This window comes from Ammospiza nelsoni, chromosome 2, assembly GCF_027579445.1.
Source record: "Ammospiza nelsoni isolate bAmmNel1 chromosome 2, bAmmNel1.pri, whole genome shotgun sequence".
Lineage (NCBI taxonomy): Eukaryota > Metazoa > Chordata > Aves > Passeriformes > Passerellidae > Ammospiza > Ammospiza nelsoni.
The window spans coordinates 95148505-95169924 of record NC_080634.1 but is presented as its reverse complement, the minus strand read 5'-3'; the positions used below and the strand labels follow the sequence as shown (position 1 = coordinate 95169924).

The window sequence follows — 21420 nt, the reverse complement described above, 5'->3', positions numbered from 1 at the left end:
ATCCTGTTGCCACAGCTGCTGGTAAAAATTATTCTCAGTGTTGGGCTTATTTTTCTCTTTGTCCCAGGACTTAATGGTATCACTGCCAAAAGTTACTCACTGTCACTTACCTAACAGTAGAAAAGCCTGAGAATCTTAGCTTCTAGAGGGCAATTCATTGTAATTCACTCTGGCTCCATATAAGTTACACTGGAAGAAATAAAAGCTTAGAAAAGGCCTGACAGTTCATAGACATCATTTATTTAAGAGAGACAAAAGCTATGTTCCTTTCTCAGGTTCTCTTTGCCTTCAGATTTCAGTAAGATTTTTTTTTTTTAACCAAGGACTGCAGGACTGTTATGGTTTAACCTCAGCCAGAATCTAAGCCTCACCTGGTCGCTTGCTCCCCCACACATCCCCACAAGCAGGATGGGGAGAAGAGAATTGGAAGGGTAAAAGTGAGAGAACTTGTGGATAAGAACAGTTTTAGAATTGAAATAAACTACAATAACAATAAATAATAATAGTGGTAGTAATAATCATAATCATAATATAACAATGATAAATAAATAAAACCCAAGAAAGGCAAGTGATGCAAATGAAAACTATTGCCCACCACCAACTGGCTGATGCCAAGCATTGTTACCCCCCAGTCCACCATGCCATCTGCCTTACATGCTGAGCATGAGGCCATAGTGTGGGATATCCATTGGGTCAGTTGGGATCAGCTGTCCCAGCTGTGTCCTCTCCCAAATCCTTGCTCACCCCCAGCCTGCTCACTGGCAGGGTGGAATGACAAGCAAAAAATGTCCTGACATGGTGTAAGCACAGTTCAGTAGGAATGAAAACATCCCTGTGTTATCAACAGTGTTTCCAGCACAAATCCAAAACACAATCCTATACTGGCTACTGTGAAAAAAAATAAGTCTTCCCCAGCCAAAACCAGCACAAGGACTCACTGCTGTATATGCATAATGCTCAATTTTAAACTTAAGCCTTTGCAAACATAACTTGTCCCTTGGTTGGTACTGATTTAGATTAACAGACTGCTGCCGCATTACTCTATAAAGTACTACAAACCTCAAAAGTGGTACTTTTAATAGCCTCTTTTTAGTATTTCCAAAGTCAGCTGCTTGGAAGGTTGAATAAATCCTCATCTTCACTAACTGATGCTTGTTTTCAATCATATGATAGGGAGAAAAGGGCATTCCAGGAATTTCAGGCCATTTTGGTACTCCTGGCTCACATGGAGAAATAGGTGAGTTTGTTCTTTTATGTGAGCATTCTCTGTATTCATCACCCATCAAATACTTGACATTAAGTTCTGAGGGGTCTCAGTGTGTCTGCAATCTCAGAGTCCTTCTGCAGTCTCACAGAATGATATTGTAGGTGTGGAAGACTCTAAAAAGGTTAATACTGTTCATTTCATGCAACACGTGCTGTCCATGGATAAACCCTTCTGTGGCAAGGAGGGAAGCTGTTCCAGACACTTTTTTTGCTGTCTTTAATTTACTTCTCTTTTATTCTACAAAGATAATAGTTGCAGAATTTTGCCTCTGAAGTTGAAATTCCTTCAAAACAACAGGAAGTACTGTTTAAATTAAAGCCTTACCACTCATGTGTTCATTTTTGTTTGAAACAGGTGATCGGGGAGACACTATAAACTTACCAGGAATGCCAGGCCTGAAAGGGGAAGTTGGTGTGCCAGGCTTAACAGGTATTCATTTCACAGTTGTTGTCTGAATGTATTTCTTTTCACATAACAAAGTTCCCAGAGGAAGGGAGAGGGAGATTTCCATGGGCTTTTGGTGGCTCTTGAACCTGTGTTCTCATGACAACTCCTGGAGAGGTTCATCTTTTCTTTATTGAAATTAATATGTGCTATATTTACCTCTTCAACTCAAAGTACCATTATTGCAGTAAACATCATCACAGGCAACTCCAGTAAACATTTCTGTATAATTTGTTTTGCTGTTGATGACAAAAGGAGCATTATCAGGCCATGATTCTAGAAGGTGGGATAGCAAAGTCTTGTAGATTTTGGATTGAGTTGTTAGGTAGTATATTAAATTTCCCTGTACGTGCAATGTACTTAAATATCATTAGTGTTGAATATGAATTCCACATAATTTGGGAGCACTTTTAAAAACAAGTTTAATGATCATTTGGCCAGAGGACTGTTCATGCTCCCAGATTATGTAAGCACCCTGACTAGAAGAATGTCTTTACGTGGCAAGACCAGGACCCATTCAGTAGCCAAGTTCATGTTATGCTCGTTTGCTTAAAAGAAGATTAAAGGAATTAAAACAACATACTGGTTTTGTGGTTTTCCAGGCATAAGAGGAGGTGTGGGACCAAAAGGAGAAGGTGGTGATCCTGGTTTCCCTGGCATTGAAGGTCTCAAGGGCACACAGGGTGTCCCTGGCTCTGTGGGACAAGAAGGTAAAATATTCTTTTTAATACTCCAAAGAATAACATTGTTTAAGAGGACAAAGAAAAGTACTCTTTCCATCAAAAGAAAGTAGTTAAGTTTTTAATATGCTTAGCATTCTGTAAATTGGTGAGGAGCAGTGACAAGGATGTGAAAACAGCAGAAGTTAAGAGGAAATTGCAAAAACTTAACTCTACTTGATACCAGTTTTTCCTTTTCTATAGCAACCATGTGTCCAGTCAAAGTGTTGATTGCTGCCATACTCAGGTATTCTAATGTCTCAATACTACAAGGAGTAGGCTTTTCAGTGACCTTTCCTGCCATAAATGAAGTCAGCATCTCCCAGGACACAGTTACAGAGCCTTTGAGTCAGGCTCATGGGCCAGCTCTACAAGAGAAGCCAAGTGAGGTTCAGCTGTGGCTGGATCACACACTCAGGGCTTAAGAACATGTCCTATTGCAGGAGGATCATGGAAATGCTCTTTTAGAACAGTTGCTCCACATTTCTTCTCATTAGAAGGCCTAGAAACTCCAGCCAAGACTGGAAGAACTTCAACAGGTGCCTCACTGGGAAACATTTCTTGTCTGATCAGTGGGAAAGGCAAAACAAGTGCAGCAGAAGGGGAAAGTGACACGCACAGAAATTAAATCACTTGTAACTGGCAATAGAAGTCGTTTTATTAGGAGGAGCCTGCTGTCTTTCTGAGGCTGTCAGAAATCCGAAGTTTGTAATGAGCTCTTCTTTTATACTTTGTCTCTGCTACCTGTGTTCTTTTTGGTTTTCTTCCACTTGGATGAGTAGTGCAGTGCCATACAATGCCATCAAGAAGGGAAGGTCTTTATTTTTCTGCCTGGGAGAATGAAAGTAGCACAAGTTTTGGCTGTTGGTTTTAAGGATGCTCATGAGCAATGATTCATTGTTGTCACGCAGGTTTGCCAGGACTGGTTGGCCCCCCAGGGCAGCAAGGAAGCCCTGGGACTCCTGGACTTACAGGTCAAAAGGGAGCTCCTGGCTGGCCTGGCTTACCAGGACAAGCAGGTATTTGTACAGCTTCAGCTATTCAATCATTTCTGTGTGAGCACTTGCAAATGTTCTTTTGGAGTGAAGAAGAAGAAAGGGGGTTTTGCAGTTCAGAGTGGCAGAGTTTCCTGTACTAAAATATTTGTTCCTCACAAAGTCCAAGTGTATTAACAATGAGATGTTGCTGATTTATGGCTTCTGGTGTCTTTTCAGCTCGTTTTAACTGTTTATGACCTCTTCAACTAGGAAAGCAGTTTGCAAGAAACATTTTTGTTTCTCGTGACAGCTAGGAAGAAAAAAAGCAATAAAAATTATTAAACATGCATCAAGGGTAGTAATATACAATATGAGAATATTATAATGTGGCATTAGATAGTAAACAATGTATTTGTCCTGCATCATCACCAAAAACTTTTAACTGATTCAATATCTAGTTTCAAGAATAAATGACTTATGGTTTAGGCAGAATTGTGCTGTGAAAATGCAGGTGATAGTTTAAAATGAAGCTGTTTGTATCACAGAATACGGAATCTCAATGGTGGCCACTTAATTCCTTAATATATTAAGGCAGCAGATTTTTTTCTACCTTTCAGCCAGAAATCTTTTAGTAAGATTCTTCTATCTGAATCTGCCTCAAAGCTAAGCTAATACAGTTATGAAGACTGCCTTTTTAGACAGTGAAGAGAGACAGACAGACACTTATTTTTCTGAGACTGAATAGTCCTCCAGAGCTCTGGCCATTGTCTAGCTTTAACATCATACTTACCACTTTGACAGGTACAAATAGATGGAATAAATTCTACCTGTAACAATAGTAATGGTAGCTATCAGACATTTTTTTAGAGTTTTGGGGTTTTTTTTTAAATGACACAGAATGAATTGCTCCTGAAGACAGCTTTATTATAACCACATTTAGAGTCTACAATTATGTCATAATTGTCTTGGCTTGAGGATTTTGGAAAACTAAATGGGTATTAAAAAAACTATGGCAGCAAGACTGGAACTAATGACATGCTGCCAGATGGATCAGAGATATTTTTAAAAATATCTCTTGAGTAATGAGTTTATTGGATAAGAACAAAATTTGCCAATCACAAAACCATAGCGTGGTGTATTTAATAATAAACTTACAGTAATTAATTAATTTGCATATAATACAGCACATTTTAACATAGAATAGCACTTATTCAAGCATTTGATTTTTTTTTTTGCCCAGGAATATATACAGACTAATAAAAAGTTAATATAAATTTAAAACAGGCCAGCCTGGCTTCAGAGGAATCAGTGGACTGCATGGTTTACCGGGCACTAAGGGCTTACCAGGATCACCAGGTAAGTGAGGCTGTTACTCTGCCTGTTCACAGGCACAACATTGTGTTCTCTTCAAGTTTGGTCAGTGAAATCTCTCTAAGGCAACGTTTTTTAACTGTGTCCTTCAAAGCTTTGGAATGTGCTTCATTATTGTGGGCTCTGGCAAACAACTCATACACTATGTGCTATCCCACAGGTGGATCAGAACACAAGTTCAAATCATTGTTTCTTTCCTCTGATAAAGTTAAAACTTCAAGGCCTTTTTTCTCATCATGAGCCTTTTATCCAATGAGCCATTACAGACTCATGTATTTTGTAAATCCACATGCTCTGTACATGTACTTTAGCATGCACTGTTATATGCAGAAATGTTTCAGCTTTCCTCTTTATTCTGAACAACTCAACAGGTCCAGATGGGTACGGCTCTGCAGGTTTCCCAGGTCCAGTGGGGGACAAAGGAGAAGCAGGAGAGCCAAGCAGAGTAGAAGGCAGCCGAGGACCTCCAGGCCAGAAGGGAGAGAGAGGTGTTCCAGGTCTGTGCTTCAGAGAATGGCATCCACCTGTGACTTGTTATCTGTGGGTGCTAGAGATGTCACAAAATACACTGTGGGGTACACAGGTGAATAGGTGAACTCCCGAAGCTGGGGAGGTCACTGTTTGGAGTTTGTGCTGCAGCTCAGCCAGCCCTTGCTCAGGATCAGCAGTGTGTGTTCCCCAGTGCTGCCTCCCCATCTTGTAGCACCCACTGGGCTCAGCAAGCTGCAAATGCCAGAGCTACTCTCAGCCATCAGCTCCCCAAATATTTTCAATCGAGTTCTGGTTACACAAAAGCTCTTTGTGTTCAAACCTGTCCATATTTCCCTTTCTCCTGAAAGCCTCACTGCCTCTCAATATGTGATGGTCCTGCTGGCACCTCGGGGGCTCTGTTCCCATACCCAGTGCTTTGCTGGTGCCATCTACCCCTTGTGCAGAGTAAGCTTCAGCCCTCTGTGCTGTAGCAGACTGTGCTCATCTCAGAATGGGCCACCACCTGGTTTTCATTCATCAAGAAGCCACCAGACTGATATTATGAACAAATAAACTAATTACATATGTTTGGGGGGGGGGTTGTTTTTTAAACAAAGCCTTTGCCTGCTTGGTTCAGTGGTTCATACATATTCTTTTGTGTTACATATTCTTTTATTGTTACTAACATGCTATGCCATCTCAAACACCATTCAGAGATTTATTATCAAGCATTCAAAAAAACAGCTTACCTCATTCATTTTTATTTGTCACAATTATAAACAGAAGGTCAAATTCCTAACAAAAGAATAATCTGTCATTGGTAGGGCAGATTTTTGACCGCTTAACAATTTTTCATCTCTAGAGAACTTCTTGAATTTGAACTTTTGGTTTTAACTCACGCCAGATAATGCTAATTGTCAGCCCTGACCCTGCAGGCACAGAAGAACAAAGCTGCTTTCCTGCCTGCTTCAGTATACCTATTATATTTTGAGTATTTCCTATCTTGAAATAATACTTTACCTGGCAGACACAAGATTATTAGTATTCAACACAGTGAAATGTAATTTGCTATCCAGAGAGCTTTGGCAGAGGACAGTATTTGGTTCTTTAAAAAAAACCAAAACTTCCACAGTATCATCTGAAAAAGCAAAACAAAAATCAGTGGGAACTGCAGGTGTTTTCTATTTTGAAAATCCCACTCCTTAATCTAAGGTGAGTCATTTTAATTGCAATTGTGCATTTTTCTTACAGTATTAATTATTTCTTTTTTTCCCTTCAGGAGTCCCAGGAACCTTTGGTATTCCTGGGCAGGAAGGATTTCCAGGGCCCCCTGGGATTTCAAATATATCAGGATATCCTGGTGATAAAGGCTCCCCAGGTCTAGATGGAGTGCCAGGTAATTCATGCAACAGCAGTCATTGTTATTTCTGCCTTGAATCAGTAAAGTAGCCCTAAATATAGCACTAAAATTGTTGAACAGAACTCATGGTAGATCAGATAATAGAGAGGTTATCAGATAGATAATAACCTCTTGAAAGCAAAAGGCAGTTCCTCCAGGTTGTCCTCATGGGAGGGTTTGATCTTTATGCAAATAACAGATTAAATAATCCAGAATTCTCTTGACAACTTTCAGAAGCATTATGCTAATCTACTACTCTAAAATCTGAGGTCTGTGGCAGACTTGCAAGTCTATTAAATAGTCTTAATCATTCACAAAATTCTCCTATGTGAAATGACCATGCAAGCTAAATTACACTGGAAAGGATTAGCTCTTCCTTCTTGAAAATTCCTGTTCCTTATTGGACTGCACAATCATTTCAAACAGCAGTGCCACTATACAAGCAGAGCTTGTAGCAGAAGTTATTCCACTAACATCTTTATATGATGGATGGAAATTTTTTTGTAAACTCAGCAAAAATTTAGAACAGACAAACCAGCTGAAAACCAACAAAATGCCTAGGCTTCCAAGTTTAAAGAGGATGTGAGCTGGCCTAACTCTGCATACTGATTCGAACTCTCCAAGCAGTCAGGAGAGTGGAAACAGGAACACCATATCCCAGCCAAAATGGTGAGACAAGTATGGCTCACTCTGACTTTGCCACATACATCTTGCAATCGTATCCTCATGGGATCCAGCTTCAAAAGGCAGCGCAAGAGATGCCTCACTCAAAACCCTTCATAGTAAGGGTAATTCTCTCCTCAGAAAAAAAAAGTCCAAATGTCTTGTAAGCAGCAGAGGTAGCTGAAGAGAAACCTGCCAGGTTTAGCTTCAGACAATATGAAATTCTAGAAAAAGAAGCTGTTCCCATCATTCCCAAGACAGCACGAAGTACTTATTTGGTTCCAGATGTTCAACTGAGCACTAAGATACACAGAACAGTAAGTCCTTGGCTCTGAGTCAGATACTTGCTGCTCTCTGATTTCTCTCTAGCAACTTGGATAATTTAGGATGAAGCAAGGAAACACCTAGGGAAGTGGGGCATTTGCTAGTGAAGGAATAGCTCATGGAAGGCTGTATCTCAGCAGGCACCCTATTTCTGCTGAAATCTTGCTTGAGATAACACTGTTTTGTGGGAGCTTCATACTCTAATTCCTCTGCCACTGCTGCCAGCCTGAGAGCAGGAGCAGGAATGCTGAATAAATCTGTCCCCTGCTTAAATTAAGGAAATAGGACCTGATGGGATACAGTTAGATAGTTCTGTTACTTTCCTGTGTGCCCAGATGTTAAGTATAAACAGATTACAATCTATATAATCTGTATAAACAGATTACAATCTATATGTCCTCTAAACAGGCTATCCAGGACCACAGGGGCAGCCTGGAACTCCTGCTCCACCAGGAAGCAAAGGAGAAAGTGGAGAAACAGGTAGGACTGGAGAAATCGGCCCAAAAGGAAGTAGAGGTGATCCTGGATTATCAGGAAGTCCTGGCCTGCCTGGATTCCCTGGACCAAAAGGTAAGGATGGGAAATGCTGATCGTGGCAGGAAGCAGGGGAGCCTTCTGTGCTACAACAGCTTTAACACCATGACTTTTGCACTCACTTGATTTGTACTGAAATGCAATAATGCCACTTATCATTTTGCATTAAAGGTCCCAGGGGTGAACAAGGTGTCATTGGCTTTATGGGCACAGTAGGATTTCCAGGTGACCTGGGACCCATCGGACCCAAGGGGGATAGAGGAGTAACGGGTAAGTGTGTGCAGTCAGATGTGTGACTCCTTCTGAAACCACTCGTTCTGCAGCTCCACAGAGCTGATCTAACTGGCCCTGCTTTGAGCAGCAGGTTGGGCTTGGTGACCTCCAGAGCCCTCCATCCTGCATGAGTCTGTGAATTCTGGAAACTTCCAGGGAGCAGATGCCTGAATTTAACACGAGAGTCAAGTTTTGGCTTTATGGATTTGACTTATATGAGGTGCCAACTCCAAAATCAGAGCCACCTTTAAAGTCAGTAAAAAGAAGGATTTATTGTCTAAATTAATCCTCCAGAGAAGACATCCTGAATATTTAAAGAGAGCTTTAAAATCCATCACTCCATCTGTACCATCATGTATTTGTATCTCTTGAAGCCCACCAAAAGATGATGCTGCACCTCAGAGACTTGCAGCTGTTTGGGGGGAACTTTCCAGCTTCCTGTGTCATAAATGAGGGAGCCGTAGCATCAATAATTTTCTTTTGCCTATCTGTGTACAGTTCAGGTGAAGACAGTCTCTTGGAGATGATCCCATACTTGGAGATTGTCTCATCTTGGGCATCCCATACCCACACATATTTCCCCAATATAATATAGCTGCTATACCCAAGCTGGTGAGTTGCAGACCATAGACCTCTCATGCATATGCAGCCAAGTAAGAGCAACATGTCTCTGGATGAAAGTACATTAAGGAAAAAAATACAGGATGGTTCAGGTTTTTATTTTTAATCAAACTATCTCATCCTGCTTCTTATGACAGGCTTCCAGGGACCTCCAGGCTCTCCTGGGCGAGCCCCTGATCCTCCAAGGCTGGTTGCTGAGCAAGGTTCACCAGGTCCCCGTGGAAGTATAGGACCTCAGGGAAGCCCAGGAGATATGGGACCTCAGGGCCCACCAGGAGATCCAGGTAGGAATCACACATTCAGACTGAAAGCTGTTCCCCTTAGCAGACTGAGGCCACCAGAGCACTGATTTGATGCTCTTCTACTTTAAGTCTGTAATCCAGAAAGGAGAGTTAATTTTTAGTCTTCCAAAGCTGAGGCTTCAGCTTTCTTCCTCCTCCTAGCATTCAGAACATAAGCAAAACAGGAAATAACTTTGGCAACACTCACAAAGCCAAAGCAACATCAGATACGGATCTCATGCACATCAAGACTGAACATCTTTGGTGGACAAGTGCACATCCTTGTGGGAACACTGTCAGCTTGGGGAATAACATAGCATCAGTGTAGAGCTGATGCACTGCACCTTTTGCCATGAGCCTCATCAGAGATAAGTGGTGCCAAGAGTGAAGGATTAAGGTTGTGGGACTCAGGTAGTCTTGGCCCCAGCAAGCTTTTGTAATTAACTTGGTGCTTTTTGCCTGAGCAAGTACCATAGGGTCTTACCTTCAGTGCAAGCCCAGCAGACAGGACTAAATGTATGCAAGTAGAGCTCCTGTTAACAAAGTGGGATGGGCATGTTGATATGTCTGCAGTCACTGTGCTTACAACCATTGTTGTATAAGGTTTCAGAGGCTCACCAGGAGAGCCAGGACTCCAGGGCAGGGGTGGCATTCCAGCTCCTCCTGGCTCCAGAGGGGAACAAGGAGGAATGGGATTTCAGGGTCCGGTGGGATTTGAAGGTAAGAGATTTCACACAGCACTTCTTTCCTCTTTCCCATTTCTCTGCACTTCATCACTCTGCAGTTACTACTTCACTGGAAGGAAATGAGAGGAGAGAGAGGAGGGGGCAAGAGGAGAGGGCAGGGAGCAAAAGGAAGGTGCAGGAGGGGAGGGAAGGGGAGGGGAGGAAAGCATCTGTTTTCATAGATACTTCACAAGAGACAACTAATTAAATGTTAAGAGTTACCTTAGAGCAGTATTTTCAGAATAAATTTTGATAGCTGTAAATATCAGTCCACTCATGAGTTTGTTCCATTCTGACTGTATTTATTCTCTTTAAGTATTTTCAGCCTAGTGTTTAACTAACAGTTACATTCATGGAGATGAATGGCTGGGTAGGTGAAACTTGGATGGATGAAGTGTAAGGGAATGTGTCTGTAAAGGAAATACCTGTGTCCTTATCAAATCAAAGAGCAGAACTATTACTATCTTAGTTAGCTAAGCACACAAAAAAAAGGTATTTGCAGAGCATAGTTTCAAGTGTATGAGGCAAATGCAAGAAGTCCAACAACCACTGCCTTATCTTGGACTAAGAAAATATTTTAAAGGGAAAATCTGCTCATCCCTGTATGCTCAAATTCATCAGAACTTTATTTGTGACTTTCTCTAGTTCTGGTGTGAAATTCATTATGTTAGAAACCAGGGAGCCTTATCCAGCAACTGTTATAATCCTAGAACTGCAGCTCTTCTATCAATAACTTACCATAAAGCAAAGGCATCATGCCATTAAGCTGTTGGTCAGCAGCTTAGCTGGAGTATCAGCTAGCACCAGATCCTTTGTGGGAGCATAAACCCAGTTGGATTCTTTCTTTTCTGCTCTGCTCTAAGGCCAGCCGGGCCGGCCTGGCAGCCCTGGGCCCCCGGGCATGCCGGGCCGCAGTGTCAGCATGGGATACCTGCTGGTGAAGCACAGCCAGTCCGACCAAGAGCCCATGTGCCCAGTGGGCATGAACAAACTCTGGAGTGGATACAGCCTGCTGTATTTTGAAGGACAAGAGAAAGCACACAACCAGGATTTAGGTATGTACAAATACTGCTCATTGTATTGCACTAAATAGTTTATTTAGTTGTTGTTTTCCACTGGGTTATGAGAGATTTGCACAGAGTAGTCTTTATATCGCACTGAATAGTTTATGTTATATCACATGGTTTGTTCTTCCCCCTCTCCTATCACACGGTTTCTCCCTCAGTCACCTCTGTCCCCAATACCCCCCTGGTGGTGTATTCCCTGGTCAGTCCCTCTCCTCACCCCTCCCTGCAGGTATCCCATTTGCCATGGTCCTCCTCCTCTGCCCCCCGTTCCCTGGGTATAAAAGTCTCCCGCCATGAGCCATGAGGTCTCTTTCCATACGGGTTCTTCCATCTGGTCGTTCTCAAGACAATAAACAGAGGACATTCATCCCCATGTGGAGAAGAGTGCTTCTGGTCTTTTGCTTTTGTCCATGTAAGACCATGTGGGCCGGGGTCCATAGCTGGCCAGAGTGGACCTAAACAGACTGGCCAGACATGGTGTTACAGCTGCTGGCAGCAGCCTGGATTCCAAAAGCTGGGACTACAACAAACAGGCTTAGGAAGCACCAAAATGAGAATATAAAAACTACATGTCTTCATGGAGTGTCCCTGAGAGAGCTCCTGCAAATCATTAGTGTTGTTTGAGGGCACCTGTAAAGCCAGCAAAACATTCTGGACCATGGGGCTTTCCTGGCAGGTACTTGGGAAAGAGCAGGAAACTGGAAATGTACATTGTCTTCTGTGAGAATGATTGCCTTTTTCTTCTTCTTTTTGAACAGGGCTGGCTGGCTCGTGTTTGTCTCGCTTTAGCACCATGCCATTCCTCTACTGTAACCCTGGGGATATTTGCTACTATGCAAGTCGAAATGATAAATCCTACTGGCTCTCCACTACAGCACCTCTCCCAATGATGCCCGTGGCAGAAGAAGACATTAAGCCATATATCAGTCGCTGCTCGGTCTGTGAGGCCCCAGCTGTGGCAATTGCTGTCCACAGCCAAGAAGCTTCTATTCCTCACTGCCCTGAAGGCTGGCGCAGTTTGTGGATCGGATATTCCTTCCTTATGGTATTGGGCCTCCAGGGTCACATTTTGTGCAGCAATGGGGTTTAAATTTGAGTGTTTGGTACTAGTAAGGCGGCTCTGCTTCAGAGGCAGCCAGACCAAAACCATGCATCATACTGGGGAACCAGGGAACTACAAAAGTAATTTCTAGGAAGATGAAAATTTCTGTGAATTTCAGAGAAAATTGTCTCTTGTCAGAGTAGCCTCTGGAGACCTTACTTTATGTACAAAATAGCACTTCAGAACAGAATTAAAGGACAGCTGTCACTTAACAGATAAAATTAACTGAGATGCAACAGGAGCACACAAAGCATTGTCACAGCTAAAGATTTGGAGTTATGTACATACATCATTACTAAGAAGCTCTTCTAGGGGGAAGAAAAAGGAAAAGCAGCAACATTCTTTTTCCCATCTTTTCGAAATTTAAAAATCATTGGTATTTTGGTCGACGATTTTGAAGCCAAAGTCTTTCACTTACTCTGGAAAGAGAGACAGCCTTTGGTTGTTTTAAAAATTAAGTTTCAGTGTTGTTGGCAGCAAGAGCTGAGCTGTACATCCCATCATTTACATGAGCTCTTCAATCTTGTGATCTTATAATTAGCAGATGGGATGTTACAGAAAAACTTAGTGCTGGGTGTGCAGCAGAAGACCTACTGAAGGGCCTGAGCATTTTTTGCAAGACTGTACAGAGGGATAATATGAGCCCCAGAGAGCTTAGCATGGTAAAGAGCATCTAAAATGTCAGTGAATGGTCTGACAGATGCTCATTTTTCTGACTTGCTTGATGAACACAATGGTCAAAACCTGTAGCAGCTTGCCCATGTTGTTAATTTTTGAAGACTGGGCTGAATCCTGAAGTAAACAGTACTGGAAAAGAAAAAATATTTCTGTGGCAGGAGACAACATAAAAGAACAATAATCAATCTTACCCACAAACCATTTGTTTGTCAAAAGCCAAAAACTTAGATTTTTCAGAAAAGAAGATACAGGCAAATCCAAAATTACATACAAAAAAAAATCCCTACATTTTGAGAGAGTAGGTCAAATTTTTTACCATCCCTGTGTTTGACCTTTCTTTTGCTTCTATAAAAAGCCCTGATACCAATCTCATAGTTCCTTCACAAGAATTCCAAGAATTAATTAAATATTTGCAGAGCCCCATGTAAACACTGAGCATTGTTAAGAGCAAAATTGTCACCTTAGCAAGAACTTTTTGCCAGAACAAAGTCTGTCAGCACTGTGAGAAAAATCCCCATTTTCCCAGCTAGCTTGTGGAGCAAATGAAGTGTTTGGTGTATTCATTTTTGCTTCTCAGGCAACTGTGGAAGAAGTAGCGCACACTTGTGGTTTTCTCAGAGTACATGCTGTTTTAATTCCTTGGCTTAAATTTGTCACCTCCTTCCCCTGAGTAAGGAACAATGCTCAGTCAGCACAGACACTGCCCAAAGAGAGAAGCCAGAGAAGTCAGTGAGATTTCATGTAGTGAGGGCACTCCACTATCACACATCCTATATGGGTAAGCATTGCAGGAGGATAAAAAGCCATAGTGAATACCAGAAGAGATATTATGGGCATAGAGTTGGAGCTTACAGACCAAGCATGGAATACCAGAGCTCAACCTGAGGTTGCCAAGCAGGGCTGCTCCCATCCCAGGGCTCAAATAGCATCAGCAGGTTTTACTGTCTGCTTTCCAGCTCCAACTGCAGAGGCCTCTAATTTGAAATAATGTATGCTGTCTCTTACATTCCCTACATTTACAAAACTGTTTAAGAACTTTATTTTCCACCTGCTTTCTTTTATATTACAGATTCTTTCAATTCCTAACAAAAAATCTACAGTATAACTTAAAAATACAGCTGTATATTTATTAAAGGGACAGAAAAAATGCCCATTTTGTTAGTAATGCCTTTGACAGAAGAAAAGCAACATTCAGTTCATTATCACAGAACCTGTCAAAGGCAACAGTTGAGTGGTGTAAAGATGCAGATTTCGGGTGTAATTCACTGTTAAAAAAACATCTCATACGAGGAACTAGTTTTTGTATTGAAGTTAATTCTGTTTCTGCAGTGCTCCTCACATGCAATGCAGAGCAAGACTTTATAATTTGGGAAGTTTGAATTACATATATGGTGAAAAATTGTTCTTAATGAGGACAGTAAAACAGAGGAGCAAGATGCACAGACAAGTTGTGGGAGGTCCATCCTTGGAGGTATTAACAACTCCACCATGGAGCAACTGAGGGCAGCTTTGGTGTGTCAGCTCTGGTTTGAGCAGGGAACTGGGAGAAGTGACTTCCAGTGGGCCCTTTCCACCTAAATGATTCTCCAATTCTAGGATTTCAAACAGTGACAATCTTAACTACAGAAAAGATGTTTGTTAGAAGATTTCAAAGAGGCATCAGTGCATGGGCTAGCTGCTTTATATAGTTACAGCATAGCCAAACCCTCACACAGCTGCAGGACTGGCCAACTTTCTGCTCTGGAGATAAGAATTGGGAGCGATTCTAGTGGTTTTTCTGTTTTCACACATGTGAGTTTATGGCAGCACTGCCTGAGGCTGCGCTCTGAACAGTGCCCTGCTTGTCTCCCTTAGCACACTGCTGCTGGTGATGAAGGTGGAGGACAGTCGCTGGTTTCCCCTGGGAGCTGCCTGGAGGATTTCAGGGCGACTCCTTTCATCGAATGCAACGGCGCCCGCGGAACCTGCCACTACTTTGCCAACAAATACAGCTTCTGGCTCACCACCATCGACCAGCCCTTCCAAAGCAAGCCCTCGGGAGACACACTCAAGGCAGGACTCATCCGAAGCCATATCAGCAGATGTCAAGTCTGTATGAAAAACTTATAGAAGTCTCACAGTATAAGGAACCTCCTTATCGCGTAGTTCTTATACTGAGGAGCCTTCTGAGGTGGTTAGACAATTGAATAAATCATGTTGGTGCTTTTTTTAACTTATTACCTCAAAAGCTGAATGGAAAGTAATTTTTTAAATGTCTGTAAAAGCAAGTTAAGTATAACACAAATTAAATTGAACAGATCTAGTGGTGTGTTCTCCCACTATGCAGAATATATACACATTTTTTGCTAGTCTAATATTACATCATTTGCCAAATGATTGATAGAAATACTCACAGCTTTGAAACACCAAAAAAACTTCAGTAATAAAAGGTTTTCTTGGTCAGATACCCACCACCTTTACCTGAAGAGAATATATGTATCTTTCTATTTACTGTATTTGTCACAACAGTAAACACTAACAGCTGCAGTTCCATAAATTAACACAGGATGATCTAAGTCCTAAATTGTTGCAAAATACTGAAAATATGCTGTTGTCCAAAATGCTCACGTTCAGCACTGAAACCTAATTTGCATTTTAGTATTTTCTGCTTGGGCATTTCAAACACACTCAACACCATCTTTTTTTTTTTTCTCCCAAGCCTCACCATGCTTTAGCACTTAACCATTGCCAGTAACAAACCCCATAGGCTCCCAAAAACAGAAAATCACAAAATGCAACTCTTTCCGTTTGGTTAGAAGTCTACATGAAGAAGATTACCATTTTATTTTACAAACTTGATGGTGTTTTTTCCTAGACATTTCCCAAGCCAAACAATCCCTTGCTCCACCATGCTGTGGACATTTCATCTGTGTCACACCACCCCCACAGCAGCAGCAATTGGTTTCTGCATTGCACCTTTTTCTCTCCAGAATGAAGCCACTCATCACAAACAGGCTTTAGGGGCATCATGTTGGAGCAGCACACAGGGTAGGGTGTGCAGGAGTGCTGGATCCCACATGACCCTCAAACACAGAACTGGCAGCCCTGCCAGCTGGCTCATTAATGTGTCCTGTCCTGGCAGCTGGGGACAAGTGGCAGTGGGATGGCCACCATCCCAACCTGCACAGTCATCCTTGCAAAAGCAAAGGGGAGGGAAGCAAGGCATTTATTTGGCATCATCCTTTCCTGTAGAAAAGGGGTGATAATTGCAAGAATGGCTAGTTCTTTCCTTCTTCTGTAGAAAGAAACAATTTAGCCCAAAGTTGTCTGTCAGTGCTGCAAGAGAGGAGGGAAAAAAGGATCAGCTACAAATTTAATGTTCACATAATCTGATTAATATTTATAGCAATGACAGTGATTTTTCAGTAACTCACCTCACTCCTGCTTCAGGTGCTTCTTGGCTTTTATTATTACATTCCAACCTCACTGTATCATAAATAAACCCTTTTTTTCTACATCTCTATTTGTTGGTGATTTCTATTTTGTAAACTGTGGCTTTCCATACAATGCATATGGACTACTCTGTTGAAATACTTTGTTTGCACTAAGGAATTAGAAAAGCACTTCCAGCAAACTCCTCCCACTGAAACTCAAACTCTTCAACCAGAGAACACTTGTTTGTTTCATTGCACTTAAAAAGATCTAAGAGGGAAGCTGTCTCTAAAATCACTTATTTAAGATGAACAAGTAAAATAGTATTTAATTTGTTGTTAGAATGATAAAAGCAAATAAACTGTGGCATTGCAGATTAAAACAACCATTATTCATACTCTGCAGTGTTCAGGAAACCGACATTTACCAGACTTGACAAGTGTTACCTCCACAGAAAAAAAAAAATATATATAAATTAAGTTAAAGGTTAGAATCATAGAATGGGTTGAACTGGAAGGAACCATTAAAACAATTTTGTTCCAAGCCCCCTGCCATGGACAGGGAGATCTTTCACTAGACCAGGTTGCTCAGAGTGACATCCAACCTGGCCTTACACACTTACAGGGATGGGGCACCCACAACTTCTCAGGGCAAGTTCCAGTGCATCACCACCTTCACAGTAAAGATTTTTAATATCTAATCTAAACCTACTCTCAATTTGAAACCATTCCCTCTTGTCCTGGCACTACATGGCCTTGTAAAAAGTCCCCTGCCATCTTTCTAGTAGGCTGCCTTCAGGTACTTACCGAGCACACTGTCTGACCTACATTAGCTGCTCATATAATTAGATATAGCCATAAAAAGAGAAACTACCTGAGCTTTAAATGAGCTCTCTGACCTTGCATTAGTTCTGAACAAACTTATCACACTATTATTTATTTCAGCTAAATAGAACTCTTAGTACTGAAAGCATTGCAGTCAACGTGAGCTAAATCTTTTCCATATTTGCCAAATCTCTTAAACATGGCAATAATAAATACTCAAGAACACACAACTTGCCTCTTCCACGCATTGCTAGGCAGCAGTGCTTGTGGGATTATCACAAAACTATCATTTGTGGGTTGTAGAGCATGCAACTCTGGCAATGCAGCACATTCAGTGTTTTAAGAGAACTCAAGTGAAGGTTAAACAAATCTGTAAAAACTGATTATGTCAACAACAGCAGCAAACTATTTGGATTTTCATGGCTAATATATTGCCTAATCTTCCTACAAAGATCATTGCTCTTGCACATAAAACTTCAGCACATGGTTCTTCCACCAGCAGTTGCTTTGCCTCTTCATTTTCTCTGATTCAATAACCTGATCTTAACAAGTTTGTTCAGAGTGGTCCCAGCTCAGCATTAAATGGAACACATCAGCATGGTGCAGGGAAAAGACAAACCAACCATAAAACCCACAGGGTGCTAAGCAGGCTTGAGCTTCTGTACTTGGTGTGTGTCGTGTGCTCCAGGTGCGTGTGCCCAGAGCAGTGTTTCCCCAAAGCTGTGCAATCGCGGCTCAGAGCAGGGCAGGGAGCTCTGCACAGACACGCAGAGCACTCACAGCACACAGAGGATTGCACCTGGTGAGCTCATCCAGAGCACTGCATGGAAGGACTCTGACTTGTCACACTGCCTCTCAGCTGCGAGTTTACCTCCTCTCCGAGGGAGACAGGCTGACAGTTGGGGTTGTTCAGCTGAAAAAGACTCTGGGGAGATCTTACAGCAGCCTCAAAGCACCTAAAGGAGACTTTAAAAGACCTGTAGTGTACAGGACAAGGGGAAGCAATTTTAAACTGAAAGAGATTTGGTTTAGATTGGACAGAAGGAGGACATTTTTTACTGTGAGGGTAGTGAGACACTGGAGTAGGTTGCACATAAAAGCTGTGGCTGTCCCATGCCCAAGGGTGTTCAAGGCCAGGCTGGATGGTGGCATTGAGCAACCTGCTCGAGTGGCTGGCAGATGTCCCTGCCCATGGCCAGAGGGTTGGAACTAGATGATTCCTGAAGATCCCTTCCAACCCAAACCATTCCACAGTTACGGTTGTAGAACCCACTTTCAGGAAGCTAAAATACCTCTCTACAGGAAAAACTCAGCTACAGCAAAACAAAACTATCCTTTTACTGAACTAGAGTGCTCCAGCCTAGGATGTAGAATAAATCATAAATGTTTTACCTCGGTTTGACCACATCTACTTCAAAGCGTGGTGTATGCTTCCTACACTTTCCTGTTTGAAAACATGTGAAGTATAACATGCTGCCAAGCCTGGAGAAGATAAATGAGGTTATATTTCCCTTTTATAGGTATTAGCACATCAGTGTATTAACACTGATATAAGTGAAGTCAACATAGTGACATGAGTTGACCCCAATTATTCCCTCAGAGCTATTGACCAAATGAGCAGAGTCTGTTCACACCCTATATGACTGTGCTTGTCCATGGCTGCCAGAAATAGAAAATTAGCAAGCAGCAAGTATGGCCTTGGCACAGGAGGTGTGAGATTGTTGCCAGAGGAGAGGCTGAGGGGTCACTGAAAGATGCCAAGAGCACCCAAGTGCAGGCAGCAGCTGTCCCTGTAACCACATGGGGACCAGTGGCACCCCCAGACATGGCCACCTGCTGAGGGGGAGTGGGGACATGGCCCTGCAGTTGTTCTGCACACAACAGCGAAACCCTACTGAACAAGGGAAAGAAGCAACATCACAGCACCCCATGACTCACTAACAGAGTAGCAGAAACAGGCAGGAGGGCTTCCCATTAGGATGTGGGCAAGGACGTAGCTAAGAGTCTGGGAAGCTTTGCCAGCCCTATGGGCACTGGCAGAGGGGGTTCTTTTGTGACCCCCACAGGACTTGTAGTCTTGTTGGGGTTGTCAAGGGCCCATAGCACCCTCCATTTTGCACCATAACTGCCTGTGAGGGGCAGAAAGCAGGATGGATCCTCCCCATGGTCAGCCTGGCTCAGCCCTCACCTCAGGCACTGGCTGGCCTGTAGCTCACATTCACCCAGCATGGCCAAAAATAGCACCTCTTTTATTTCACTATATGATCACCTCACATAATCCAGACACAACAGGGAGAGGGGCAGGGGGAATAAATGCTTGTCAAATGAGTTCCCCCTCCCTGGCACAGCAGGCAGAGTCCTTAGTCCATGCAGGGAGGATTTCCCTTGGCTTCAGCAGCATCACCACAACAGGCCCAGCTCCAGACAACTGAGCTCTCTTCAACAGCTCCCATGTATTACACAACTACTTCCCAGGTTGTGTCCTGTAATCCCATGACCTCACAAAGGCTGGTACAGTGTCATCTCATCATAACCCAGAAATTTTTCAAGGAACAATAGCCAGCAACACTGAAAAAACAAGATCATACCAGACAAGTGTAGCCTTAAGGGCAAGAGTGCAGCACACAAGACTGGTTCCTGTGTCATCTCATTTGGTGAAAACACTCAAGCTGAAGCTTTTAGAAAGACTAAGAGTTACTTAACATCTCATTTGAATCAAATGCTAGTGCAACTCAATTACAAATATTTATACCTTAAGAAGTGTCGGACGTTAAATTTACAACTATTTTTTCTATTCTGTGCCTTCTAGATGTACATCTCCCAAAATGCCTCACCTTGCAATCAGCATGTGTTGCAGGTTCAGCTGCCAACAGAAGCAGGAAAGCCAGTGCTGGACTTCTCACAGGTGTGTCTGCAGAACCCTTCGGTCACAAAAAAACCTGAGATTGTAGCCTGTTTGTCTCTTCCCAGTCCTGAGGGAAGACTACATACAGCCCCTGGAATTTTGTTAATGGCTAGAAGGTTTCTAATTATACACATTTTAAAATACCACAGCTCAGGTGCTGTTTAGTCTCTGACACTGGTAGGTGTCTGCAAGCCAGTGGCAAACCCAAAAGATTACAACCCTTAGTAGGGCCTGTAGCAATAGGAAAATGGGTAATGATTTTAAACCACAAAAGGGCAGGTGCAGACTAGATACAAGGAAGACATTTTGACAATGAGGTTGGTAAAACACTGCAACAGGTGTTGCACCTGTTGCACCACCCAGAGAGGTGGTAGGTGCCCCATCTGTGGAAATATTCACGTTGACTGGACAGAGCAACCTGATGAAATTGAAGACCTACCTGCTCAATGCATGGGGAAGTGGACTAGATGACATTTAAAGGTCCCTTTGAACCCAAACCTATGATTATATTATTTAATGCTGAGTGGTTTCTCCCTCAAGCCATTCTTCCCCACTACATGTGTACTATGAATTAACTTGAAAGCAGAAAAGCAGAAAATAAAGCTACTGCTCTGTAGCAATTCGCTCAATAGGATGTACTTCCAAAAAAAAAGTGCTTTAAATACATTTAGTAAAAATTTAATTTAATATTTATTCAGGAATTTTCTCCCTATGTATGGAACTGTTATTTGGGTGAGACAGAGACAGGCAGTGACAAAGCTTAAGAACCACCAATGCTTAGTTTTAGAAAATTGTACCAGAGGCACCCAAAGGAAGATGAAGTCCCCACACAGGAGCTCGCAAAACTGAAAATATGCAAGCTGCATCCTTGGGCTTGAGTGGTTGCCTGATTTTGGGAGGAATGGCGGGGGGGGGGGTGTGTCTCAGGGTGTGTTGAAAAACCAGAAGTTCTTCACTCTGCTTCAGTTCAGTGTGAGCTCCTGGGTCACTACGTGCATTCTTTGTAGCTGAGAGGGTTGGGAAACTCCAGGAGCTGTATTAAGCGTTAGCCACGCCTTTTTACTGCAGTCAGGAGAGAAACCTGTACCTCATTATTGCTCCTTCATGGGCCTTTTACTCCACAAAAGGCAGTTTCTTCCCTTCCTCCTGCATTATCCTGTTTCACATCAGAAAACACCAGTCTTCACTTCCCTCCAGGTAGAGGTAATTACTACCCCAGGTAGTAATGTCATGCATAGCTGATAAAAATCAAAGCTGCAGTTCTGCCTGAGAACAACTAAGGAGTGGGAAAGGAGACAGACACAGATGCTGAACACAATGAGACCCCTATAGGGCACCAAAAAGAAGTTTTAACAAAAATACAG

The 21420-nt window shown here is 42.4% G+C and overlaps 1 protein-coding gene across 1 annotated transcript in view; it reads left to right on the top strand.

The window, feature by feature from the left end:
• Window positions 1–16412, top strand: part of COL4A2 (collagen type IV alpha 2 chain) — a 145098-nt gene extending 128686 nt beyond the window's left edge. The window contains exons 35-48 of the mRNA XM_059467171.1: window positions 1174–1237; window positions 1622–1696; window positions 2314–2421; window positions 3342–3449; window positions 4692–4763; window positions 5150–5275; window positions 6529–6645; window positions 8044–8205; window positions 8341–8439; window positions 9201–9347; window positions 9948–10064; window positions 10933–11124; window positions 11895–12181; window positions 14771–16412. Coding sequence (XP_059323154.1) covers window positions 1174–1237; window positions 1622–1696; window positions 2314–2421; window positions 3342–3449; window positions 4692–4763; window positions 5150–5275; window positions 6529–6645; window positions 8044–8205; window positions 8341–8439; window positions 9201–9347; window positions 9948–10064; window positions 10933–11124; window positions 11895–12181; window positions 14771–15025 — 1929 coding nt within the window. The 3' untranslated portion in view covers window positions 15026–16412. The remainder of the gene's footprint in view (window positions 1–1173; window positions 1238–1621; window positions 1697–2313; window positions 2422–3341; window positions 3450–4691; window positions 4764–5149; window positions 5276–6528; window positions 6646–8043; window positions 8206–8340; window positions 8440–9200; window positions 9348–9947; window positions 10065–10932; window positions 11125–11894; window positions 12182–14770) is intronic.
• Window positions 16413–21420: the final 5008 nt, after the last annotated feature.